The sequence below is a fragment of the Periplaneta americana genome, chromosome 1, assembly GCF_040183065.1.
Source record: "Periplaneta americana isolate PAMFEO1 chromosome 1, P.americana_PAMFEO1_priV1, whole genome shotgun sequence".
Taxonomy (NCBI): domain Eukaryota; kingdom Metazoa; phylum Arthropoda; class Insecta; order Blattodea; family Blattidae; genus Periplaneta; species Periplaneta americana.
Window position 1 is genome coordinate 203895311 of NC_091117.1, and position 12906 is coordinate 203908216.

General features: G+C 35.4%; 1 protein-coding gene across 1 annotated transcript in view; it reads left to right on the top strand.

Moving 5' to 3' along the window:
• The window catches only part of LOC138706586 (protein Skeletor, isoforms B/C), a 450266-nt gene that overhangs the window by 316688 nt on the left and 120672 nt on the right, over positions 1 to 12906 (top strand). Inside the window, exon 4 of the mRNA XM_069836080.1 lies at positions 2970 to 3081. Within this exon, the coding sequence (XP_069692181.1) occupies positions 2970 to 3081 (112 nt within the window). The remainder of the gene's footprint in view (positions 1 to 2969; positions 3082 to 12906) is intronic.

A 12906-nucleotide genomic window follows, 5' to 3' on the forward strand; every position in this document is an offset into this window, starting at 1 on the left:
ACATAAATATACCAGCATTATAGAATTCAATGTTTCATACCACTCTACTGATTGTAAATCAACACTGTGTTTAACTGGAAACCGCTACAACATCATTTTCCCCGACACGTTTTTAAATCTCACTAATAGTGGTGTCACCTATTGAAAACTAGCGGAACTATTTCAAAATTTGTCAATTTTTTGTATCTTTGGTTCTGACTTATCCCGTGGTTAGAAAGTTCGTTTAAACGATCATAAAACCGTAGGTCAGATACCTTTGACCGTTAGTGTACAATAGTGGCAAAAAAAACTGGACCGACCCTTGTAGCTGATTTCAGAGCCTTGTTCACTCCAGAGCACGATAGACTGTTAATTAAGACTTTCGTGGTTCGAATCCTGCCTGGGAAGGAAACTTTTTTCTGTTCCTAATTCAAATTTATTCCCAATACTTTTCGATTGCTGGTAAAATTCATGTTCTGGGAATAATAAGTTAATATCGCTGCAATCGAAAAGAATTGGGAATAAATTTGAATAAGGAACAAAAAGAAGTTTCCTTCCCAGGCAGAATTCGAACCACGAAAGTCTTAGTTACCAGTCTATCGTGCTCTGGAGTGAACAAGGCTCTAAAATCAGCTACAAGTGTCGGTCCGGTTTTTTGCCACTATTGTACATAATGTAGGCGAAACACGTCTTGCACTCATTGTGAGATAGGCTTGCCGTAGCCATGGTGTAGCATATTTATTATTCTCTCTCTACATGTTATCTATAAATTTTTACTCTGTTCTATGATAATCTATAAGGAAGTTTTTGGTATTATAGAATATTAAAACGAAAACTTGATATTTCGACGAAAACAGTTTTTTAATCATTCTTGATATACTGGATAAGTGTTTTTTTTTTTGCTACAATCTCTGTGTGCAATAATTTCTCCTCGACTGCTTGCTAGATTTATTTATATTCCACATTTATGATTAATTCAGATGGGAATGAAAGTTGTGAAATTTGATCACTATTTGTTTTGAATAATTTACATGTAAAAAAAAAAAGGTATATCCTTTGGCGTCCTGTCTCTTGGCTGGCCCGATGCTCGCACCGAAAGGTGGGAAGAAGGTCAAACTAAAACCGATTGCGCATTTATCCTCAGAATTTGGATCAACACAACTCCTTGTTATGGTCTTATCGCCACCAGGACTGCAGTCGATCCCAGCGGTCCCCATTCTGTATTATTTTATTCATATTCCTTCTCGGCATCATTTAACGCTTTATGAATCGTTTTACAGTTAATTAGATACATAAAGTTTAATTAGATACATAAAGTCAATCTTTATGACTACTAGGAAATATAAGCTTCTGGAATGGAAATTAATTAACTTAAGTTTTCTGCTTCATAAGAGATTTACCATTCTACGGCCAATAGGAAATTCCTTCTAACATTGGAAGTCACCTGGAGGAATGCAGATTAGTAGTGAAAAGTTAATGAGCCATTACTTGAAACACCAACAAAATGGCTGTTAGTAAAAAGGGGTTCTAGCAATTTTCCTCTTTCTCATACATAAGATAAAATGTCAAACGAAGTGATATAAACCGTTTGTTAATGAAAATGTTCTGCAGTATGAAAGGAATTGATTACCGTCTGTAGGATTATAGCTCCAACACGCAAATTATTTATAAAAAAAAACTTTTAGAGCTTAAAAAGGTATATTCCCTTTTAAAATTGAGTATAACTTGTCTGTGACTCAAGTGTTACTGGGTTGATCTTCCATCCCGTTTCCCTCTATCATTACACCAACACTCTCCACCCCCTCATTCCATCTATCACATGCATTAGTAAAAATAGGCTGTGGTGGTCTTGGGGGTAGTTTGGGTTTTTGATGCTGATATAATAAGGGCTTGGGGCTCCGGTTCCCATGGCTTATCAGGCTACTCGTTCGCGAAATCGAACTTCAAATTAGTGTAATTCTGAAAATATTGAGATTAGGACAATTGTTTATATGACATTTTTTGTTCAGAATGTCTTCGAAAATGAGCTCCGCAAGAGACGGTAAATTGTTGTGAATCACCCTGTATAATCCAGAGATTGAAAGCTAGAGAGATTGGATTTGCAGGGAAAAAAAATACTTCATTTTTCAGTAGCCAATCAAACACAAATACGATGTTTCTAACAGCAAAAATTAATATGACTATATAATACATGCATTTTTTGTATTCCCCTAGTGTTTGAATTTTTATGTTCTACCCATAGAAAAGTTGTTTTGACAAATATCGCAATAATTTAATTGATAATCTGTCACAATTCACATTTCAGTCAGTAGTGTTTGGTTTCCACAAACTTAAAAATTGCACATGTATGGTCTTGAATACATTACACATAAAACACGTGAAGTATCCAATAATGACACGTTTCTCTATGGAGATTTATAAAATTGGATTGTCAGTTAAATTTTTCATAGAAAGTAAAGTGCGCACTAACTATAGTCGCGACGCTGTTATTCCCGGCGTGACTCCTCCTCTTTGCTTACGTTTTAGGAAGTGAAGGCTCTATAAAGTCTAGGTATGTAGTATCGTTCGCCATTTTTGTTCTTTCGTTGCCGAGCTATCATACGAGGAATCTATTTGCCACACCGTTAAACATTATCATGTCGTAGCTCCTATAATAATAAATCAAACACACTGTAATTCAGCAAATAATTGAGCGGCAAATAACGTCTTCGTGTGCTTTCTGCGAACGCCAACGAAAGAGCCAAAATGGCGGGCGATTATATTAAGTATTTATCGAGCCTTAAGAAATGAATCACAAGACGCACACGTTTAAATGTAGCCGACCTGCAACGCGATTGGCTGCCGGAAATTAGAGCGACGGGACTATAGGATACCGTACTTAAACTTTGTATGCTTTTATGTAACCGACTTCACCCCCACTAATTCCAGTTTCTTACTTTATTAGAAATTCATTTCAGGTGTAAAATTTTCACGGTCTTCATTTTTTTCAGAGATCCACCAGTGTTGAAAGCGTTCAACTACACAGACGTCATCTTGCGCCTGCCAATGGGAAAGCGAATCCGAGACATACGATGGCTCTCCGTGTGGTGCCGGCGGTTCACGGTAAAGAGCATGTTTACTTTAACAACACAGTCACTCCTTGAAATTGTAATTTTTTTATTTTTGTAAATTTATTTATTTCTTTATTTTTATTGCTAGTAAGTTTGAAATGAATACAAATTAATAAATACAATGAAAGATAAACTAGCCCACTCCTGAATGAGTAAGACTCGTGCTCAGGAGGGGATTCCAATACAGACAAAAATAAAATTAAAATTGAGAGTGAATACAAGTTAAATAGTGTTTAATATGTTTAAACCCAAACTATAAATCCAATACAATTTTTAAATATTTTTTTATTAATTTGGAGAGGATTCGTGGTTGAAATATTATTTGAATAAAATTTGTTTAATAATCTGGGACCTTGACTCATGCTATGATAAAAAGCTGCATTGGTTTTACATTTTGGTTCAGACAAACTCAGAGAATTCATATTTAGTTCTATATTTATGTATATACCTTTCAAAGTTATTAAAATTTCTATGAAAATATTTTAATAAAATAAAATAATACATTTGTTTAATGTTGAAAACTTTGAAATGTTTAAACAACAGTTCAGTTGGGTAATCTTTCTGCTTTTTTAAACAAATTGTTAATACTTTTTTCTGTAGTAAAATTAACGGATAAAGGTTGGATTTATAAGTTCCACCCCCAACCCATAACACCATACATAAATATAGATTGAAATAATGCTAAATGAATTACACGTAAACACTTAAGTGACAAAATATTTCTTAGAATAACAAAGTAACATAATGTTTTACGTAACTTATTACAAACATAATGGATATGATTATTCCATTTTAAATGATTATCAATAATTATACCTAAGTATTTAACCTCATTAACTTCATTAATAACTGAACAATTGCAGTTTATATCGGAACAATCAGAATTATGCATTTTAATTTGTAGTATAGATGAAATTGGTTTATTACCTTCATTATTTAAATAAAATGGGATAGCTATTGTATTATCTTTATTAATTACAAGTGAATTTAAATCGAACTTTTTTATATTAATTTTAAGCCGCAATTTGCATTATAATAAGCATCAGTCCAAGTTTTTCCTCTAAAAAGTAAAACAGTATCATCAGCATACGCATGTAAATCACCTTCATATTCTCTAAAGTCTATCATTAAAAGGTCATTAATATATATTAAAAATAAAATCGGTCCAAGGACTGTTCCTTGTGAACGGGACAGGACAAAACCGCACGCTTTATATATCTAATTCGAGTACTAAGAATCGTACACTTAACGATATGATAAGAGAGAGAATATGAACAGAAAACAACAATAAATTATAGAAGTCCAATTGCAGCAACGTGGCTCTTGAAGCCAATAATTTCTAGAATTGAGCCATTTTCATTTTCATATCCATGTAGAAGACATAAGACTGCAAGAAAAATAGTTGTTTCTTACGTACAAGATTTACATTCAACCTATGCTAATAGGAAAAATGAAAGGATTTTATGAAACGGAAATCCGAGTTCCGTTGCCATGGAAATGCTTACGTCATATCAGATAAACCGTGGCTAACGAGAAAGACAGGATTCGGCACGAATCGGAGTCACGTGATTGTCATGGTCTGGTCATGGCCATCTTGACAATCGGCTAATATAAATACATGTTCAAAGTTCTAAAAAAACAAAGGATTTGCTATATTAAACTCATGTTAAACGTGCATTTATATTATAAACTTGTTCAATGTTGGCCATGTTATGACTAAGAATGTGACGTCGCTCCGTAGCCTGTCTTTCTCGTTAAAATTGAACAAATACGAGAAAAATATACGTAACACATTTGTAAGAGTTTATTATAATGCTTGGGGGTTGAAATATACTTGCAAATAATTATTGTGCTTATCGGTACATAGGGTAGAGTAGCATAAATCGCACCGCTTCCTAAATCGCACCACTGCTAGTTTAAAACAAGTTACTGTAGTAGTGTGGCATCTAGTGGTATTGTTACAATCTGCCGTATGAACTTCCACCATGTCACTTGATTTCTGCCACTTCTTTGTGCTAGCAACGTGGTGATAGAGTATTTAATATAATCGCTCAGTTGGATGTAAATTTAGCTAACATTTTGTAACTAAATAACGGATTTGTATGCAAAGGAATCCATAATCTTAAGATGTTATTAGTTAAAAGAAATATTAAAGAACATTTAACTTAGTACGATTTTCGAACATGTGGTGATTATAGGCTCGAATGAAGGAAATAATAACTTATGACGTAGTTTCTTAATTTGCACCTCTTTGTAAGTGCCTAATTCGCACCGGCGCGATATGAGCAACTGTAGCAATTCTAGCCGTACAAAAGAAGGCCCAAAAATTTTAACTGAACGAGGAATGCTCAGGTGGGTGCAATATCAAGTGGTGAAAAGGGCGTTAATACAACAAGTGTGTGTTGTACAAGCGCACCAGATATTATGTGCCACCTATGAAAATTCTTAAACGTCAAACAGTGCATCCTACATTATTAGCTGGTGTTCTTCCAGATCGTTATTTGTTTGCTCTGATTCAGGTTACATCAATAGTGAACTATTTGTCGAGTAGCTCAAACATTTTATTTGGCGCTCAAACCTGCCATAGAAAAAAGTGCTGCTTCTGTATGTCCACCTAAACGAACCATTCCAAAAATTTTGAAGCTAGATTATCTCGGGAAAATGATGTGCTCCTATTTCAGCTTCTTCGTCATAATACTCAGAGGCCCTGCCTTTAGATGTTTCTATCTTCAAATAATTTCAGACAGTTATATCATGAAGCAGTCCTTAGGTGGCTTCGAGATAATCGTGGTGAAAAGGTGACGCAGTTTACAGTTTGAACTGCCTGGTGAAGCACATGGCAAATGTGCGACAATAAAAAACGCATTCAGGAAGTTTAAATGTTAGGTAATTTATGCTCTATTTTTTCAATTTCATTTGAAGATGCGTTACTCTCTTTCATTAATTTCAATAAACTTGTAATTTGCATTTATTACATTATTAATATTAAATACTGTTCAATATGTTCAATATTAAAAGCTTTCTTTCATCCTGTTCCCTGCAGATAAAGAGGTGCGATTTAAGAAACCGCAGATGCTATGTAGGAAACTAGTTGCCTAAATGGCACCACTGACAAGTGTTTCGAGAATGTCATTTTAATTAACAAATATTAAATCAAATTCAAGGATTCTTTTTTACATGAAAGGTAAATGTTCTGGGAATGTATTTCTGTAAAGGAATGCAGAAAATAAAAATTGTATTGTTCAATAAAAATTATAAATGCTAAAGTAGTGCGATATACGCAACCTTACCTTATCTCTCAACGAACATTTATTTCATTTTCCTTCTCATGTAAGGAAATGATTTCTCCCGGTATATCTTACATTAATACTAGTAGACATACCGGGTGCGGAGAAACGACTTGGATGAGTGATCGGGTCAACAACATGCGTATTGAAGGATGCACTGGAAGGAATAGTGAACAGGAGAAAAGTTCTGGGCAGAAAAATCTAACAGATGGTAGGCAACATTAAAATATAGTGATTGTATGGGGAGACTAAGAGGAAGGCGAAAAATAGGGAAGATTGGAGAATGCTGAGTTTGCAGTAAAAGACCTGACCTCGAACAGGAATCTGTGAATAATGAATAGTCGCGCCAATACAAATAATTGTTTTAAAATGCACGGATTAAAATCCTCTTTATCGCGCGCCACCTTGTGTATCTTAAACATTATGAGTGATAGCCTACATCATTGTCTCATCCCTATTAGTTGGAATGGTTTCTTAAATGCTTTAAACTTGAAAATTTAACTTTTATCTGCTTAAACTAACGTAAAGTTGTTGAATAATTTAAATTAATTGTTTGATATTACCTCGACTGCTAATATTTGCATAAGAATTTGAAGTTTATATGATTACTAGTGGCTTGTGCAGCAAATGCTGCTGCAAACTAAGTTCGTTAGACGTTCAAATAAAAATTTTTCAGATTTATTTTCAATGAAGAATACTTGTCTTTTTGATAGTTATTTGCTTCCATAATAATGAAACATACTCCCTCTGAATGGATTTTTTAGGCCAAATGCTTTTTCTTGAACCTATCCAACTTCAGTTTTTGAGTTTCAACGCGAAAACGCAAATATCAATGTCAGGACGATAGCAGTAGCTATTTCAGGTCATTGTGGATTGTAGGCAAAAGTTAAAAAAATGTCAGGTTTGCAATGCTTTCGAACAATAGCATTTTCGCATAGCTGCTGCATGTAGAACTTGAAATGTAGAGCGTAAAATCATTTTATCCTACTAAGAGATCTTGCTGAAATGATCGGGAGATTACAAAATTTTCTAGGCCTCTTATTTTATCAGTAAGTAGGCCCTAATAACTTTTGATCTGTCCTTAGGAACTGTAATTTTTGCGCTCTCTCGAGCCAATACTGAAGACAATGACACATATCGATATCTACACTACACCGCCATTAAGTATATGAAAAAGACCCGACCCCACTGGGTTAATAAGTATAAAAATATTTGATTTTTAATAACAATATTATTATCTTACTTAAGTTTTGTAGTTATATATAGCAGCCACTCAGTAAATTATAGAAATGAAGATCTAAATTAAGATATTCTCTACATTTACTTACATAACCACAAAACGTTTCACTTTCATGTCATGAATATAGCATCAGTATTATGTACAATTAATGAAAGATAGACGCATCATGATATTAACTATAATAATATTTAATTTCTAATGGTAATAATGTCAACAAACCACCTCAAGTTTCGTAGATTTCAATATCCAATACACAGTTGTACTCAGAAAATTATACACTGCAGAATCAGTTTTTAATAACAAATTGAATTGAGCTCTAAATATGTCGGCAATCCTGCAGGTCATGGCCTTCGTGTAACAGCCTATTGTTTATTGTAGTGTGTGTTTTGTTCTGAAATTCAATCAAGTCGGCCGTGATTGAATAAACTTAGTTCTCAAAACTGACAACAGCTGGATTTTGGAAAATAGGAAAATTATGTAGGAAAATTGACATTTCACTGAAAACTACTACTTTTCCGAAAAACTTTGGATGCCAGGCATGAAAATGAGGGGTCTCTCATTAAAATCCGTTCAGCCGTTTTCCCGTAATTTCCATTACCAGTTCAAATTATATATATAGATAGGCTTTCTCAAAGTCTACAAATAACGGAAGCGTAGGAAGATTAAATTCGTATCAGTTCTCCAAAATTTGTTTCAATTCAAAATAGCATCAGTTCTGCTTCTTTCTGTTCTAAACCTCCAATGTTCTTTTTCCAGGAATATTTATTTTGTTTCTTTTTTAATATGTATATTTATTTGAAATATAATTTAAAATCAACACAATACATTGTGCATTCTGTTCTCTTTCGCATACTTTAAACGCGATGAGTACATTGAGTTCTTTCAATTGGCCTTGAGGCTCATTCTCTACGAACAACGCAACGAACAGTAGATGACTTATCCATCGTTGATATTCTTTGTGATGCACCAAAGGACATAGACGAGACTGAAACACCAGGACATGTGTTGGGTTTCTGCCGATAGACTGAGTTACTGGGGAACAATTGCCATTACGGGTAAGGACAATGCTTGCTGACATCCTAAGACAACATGGATTAGAAGTCAATAAAGAAGTGCATTGTATCTCGGAAGATGATTCAACAAGACGAGCAGATATTTTTGTCATTAATAAAAAAAATAACACAGAAATAATACTAGACCCGACTATCAGGATTGAAGGAGATGCGTAACAGCCAAAACTTACTGATGTTGAAAAGAAACTGATCTGCGAACCTTGCATTCCTTATTTTAGCGTTGGTCAGTACACGGACTTCTTTTTGTAGTTCGTGGTATCATCTCCAAATACACCTATAACCTTTTAAAATCAAAGAGATTCACATTTTACAATATTGAGAAAATCCTTAGAAAAGCTCTAAAGGGTTCAATTAAAATTGTGCAATTTCATCTCTTACTTACTTAGGCCTACTGGCTTTTAAGGAACCCGGAGGTTCATTGCCGCCCTCACTTAAGCCCGCCATCGGTTCCAATCCTGAGCAAGATTAATCCAGTCTCTACAATCATATCCCACTCCCTCAAATCCATTTTAACATTATCCTTCCATCTACGTCTCGGCCTCTCCAAAGATCTTTTACTCTCCAGCCTCCCAACTAACACTCTACATGCATTTCTGGATTCGTCCATACGTGCTACATGTCCTGCCCATCTCAAACATCTGGATTTAATGCTTCTAATTATTTCATCTCTATTTCAAGTAATATGATTTCAGTCTAAAACGACAATTACGCGAAATTATATGAGACAAATGTCAAATATTTGTTACTTTCTCTCGTAATCTATTCTATAGATAATTTAATAAACACAAAAATAAAATTCTGCATGCTACATACAATTTCTTTTAAGTCACATTCAACATATGATATAAAATACAGTATTAAAAAAATTCAATTTATTTCTTCCCTTAATAAAAGGCTTACTTTCTTTGATAATCTGCATTGCCTACAGTGTTACTTCTTATCTTCAGTCAAAGTACTATCCAACACAGACCAGAAGGATGCAATTTTGGTGTGTCAATATAGCTTCATTACTACTGTCATAGAAGCACTCAATACACCATTGTTATTGGAAGTAGTTTTTTTAGTAGATTATTTTACGATGCTTTATCAACTCTCAGGTTATTTAGCGTCTGAATGAGATGAAGGTGATAATGGTGGCGAAATGAGTCCGGGAACCAGCATCGAAAGTTACCCAGCATTTGCTCATATTGGGTTGAGGGAAAACTCCGGAAAAAACCTCAACCAGGTAACCTGTCCCGACCAGGAATCGAACCCGGGCCACCTGGTTTCGCTGCCAGACGCGCTAACCATTACTCCACAGGTGTGGACTTCTTGGAAGTAGTCCCACACGTGTTTAGTACATAAGCTATATTTGCAGGACTACTGAAAATTAGATCCCATTGTGAAAAGTGTGCAACAGATGACTGACTTTAATTTTCTTTTGAAAGTTATTGTATGTATTTTCATGGTTTCATTGTAAACTTTATATAAGTATTTGTTTTCTGGATTCTTGTGGCCAGCCTTATTGAAGGGTAGATGGTTTTATTATATAAATCCTATATACAGGGTGATTCACGAGGATTTACCGTCCCTTACGGAGCTTATTTCCGAAGGCATTCTGAGCAAAAAATATCACATAAACATTTGTCTAATCTCAATATTTTCAGAGTTACATTAATTTGAAGTTGTTTGTACGATACCATTATTCTTGAGTTTTAAGAGTAAAAGAATATTACAGATAAAGAATGAACTATTGAGGAATATCATTTCTTTAATTAACTAATATTCTGAAGCTAGAAATGTGTTGTGAATTCCATAGTTGCTTCTTAGGGAATTTTTTTTTTTTTTTTTTTTCGATTTTTAACTACAAAATTACATTTTCTTACTCATTTATCACAGCAATTGTTACAGATCACGTCACTCTTGTAAATTCTTTAAGACTGTACATTTGTATGCATAATTAAACTGTAAATAATCCAGTTCCTAAATTCATATGATTTGTAACGATATTTTGATAAGTGCGTAAGAATAATGTCATTTTTAGTTAAAAATTGAGAAATAAAATCTGTACAAAGCAGTTAACAACACATTTTTAGCTTCAGAACACTAGCCAATTAAAGAAATGACACTTCTGAATAGTTAATTTGTTCATTTGTGGTATTTTTTACCCTTAAAACTAAAGATAGGCGGTATTTTACTGACAACTTGAAATTAATGTAACTTTGATAATATTGAGATTAGGACAAATGTTTATATGACATTTTTTGCTCAGAATGTCTTCGGAAATAAGCTCCGTAAGTGACAGTATATCCTCGTGAATCACCCTGTATATAGTGATAACAATGATTAATGGAAAAGTGATGAAAGTCCAGCAGGGGAAACAATACTCCTACTACAAACTACCCCAAAGACTCACCAAGTTTCAAACTGAGGTCTCCGCCATAGAATACCGGTGCTGCCACTTAATATTTAACAATTCTTAACAACGGCTGCTTCTTTGTGACTTCAGCTCTCGATTAAATGTAGAGTGCGACAGGACACGGTTGGGAGGGTACAAATCTTAGAGGTTCAAACCATAAGATTTCGCTACCATTTTAAGAGGTGAACCACGTTCCATATCATCGTTATGGCCGTGTGCGTCTTTCAGGCTATTTTTTTATCCGCTCTCCTTCTCGCTCTAACATGCTTTTATGTGGATGTTAACCCCGTTATCTTGGTGCCCCACACTAGCCAAATGCTTTCACCCTCTCCCCTTCTACCAGAACTGAATGAACTTCTGCTTCCCCCTATCCCACTGAACTTAGGTTAGGGGTCGATTAAAGAAATGGACTGACTACCAGCAATGGAAGAGGGTGGGGCCGATCTCGCTATCATTTTCACTCTTCATACCACTACACACGGCGGCGGCGTCGTCGACTGCAATCACTTCATGTACAAGTTGGCTCACGTTCTTCGCCTGCGGAATATTGCTTGTAACTTTAAGAGACGCTAGGAGTTCAATGTGAGCAGCGAATATGGCTTCGATTATGAAATTTTATATGTTATTAAATTATACATTTAAGATTGTATTGATTGAACCTGATGTTGTAATGAGTTTTCATACAATATCTCCTCTCTCTCTCTGTATCTCCTAGTATGTAAGTGCATTGTGTTCGACCAGATATGTAATAGGGTGGTTCTTTAAGTATGAGTTCATTTCCACTCAAATGCTCTTTCGTTCATCACCTTAGTTAAAACTACAAATCATTATTCAACGTTAGCGAATTTATGAAATATTAGTGATGGTCGCTTTCGAGGTGTCAGAAATTGCATTTCAAAATAAGAAGGCAGTAGCCCAGTTAATCTTCTCCTTGTCTTCCCCTTGTTCTCCTTGTTATTCCCTTGTTCTCCTGGTCTTCCCCTTGTTCTCATTGTCTTTCCCTTGTTCTCCGTGCCTTCCCCTTGTTCTCCTTGTTATCCCCTTGTTCTCCTTGTCATTCCCTTGTTCTCCTTGTCTTCCCCTTGTTTTCATTGTCTTTCCCTTGTCCTTCCCCTTGTTCTCCTTTTTTACCTTGTCCTTGTCATCCCCTTGTTCTCCTTGTCATCCCCTTGTTCTCCGTGCCTTCCCCTTGTTCTCCTTGTTATCCCCTTGTTCTCCTTGTTATCCCCTTGTTCTCCTTGTCTTTCCCTTGTCCTCCTTGTCTTCCCCTTGTTTTCCTTGTCTTTCCCTTGTTCTTCCCCTTGTTCTCCTTTTTCCCTTGTCATTCCCTTATTCTCCTTGTCATCCCCTTGTTCTCCTTGTTATTCCCTTGTTCTCCTTGTTATTCCCTTGTTGTACTTGTTATTCCCTTGTTCTCCTTGTTATTCTCTTGTTCTCCTAGTTATTCCCTTGTTCTCCTTGTCGTCCCCTTGTTCTCCTTGTTATTCCCTTGTTCTCCTTGTTATTCCCTTGTTCTCCTTGTCATCCCCTTGTTCTCCTTGTCTTCCCCTTCTTCTCTGTCCCTTACCCTTGTTCTCCTTCCTTTCCCTTCTCCTTGTCATCCCCTTGTTCTCCTTGTCTTCCCCTTGTTCTCCTTGTCGTCCCCTTGTTCTATTTGTCATCCCCTTGTTCTCCTTGTCTGCCCCTTGTTCTCATTGTTATTCCCTTGTTCTCCTTGTCGTCCCCTTGTTCTCCTTGTTATTCCCTTGTTCTCCTTGTTATTCCCTTGTTCTCCTTGTTATTCCCTTGTTCTCCTTGTTATTCCCTTGTTCTCCTTGTC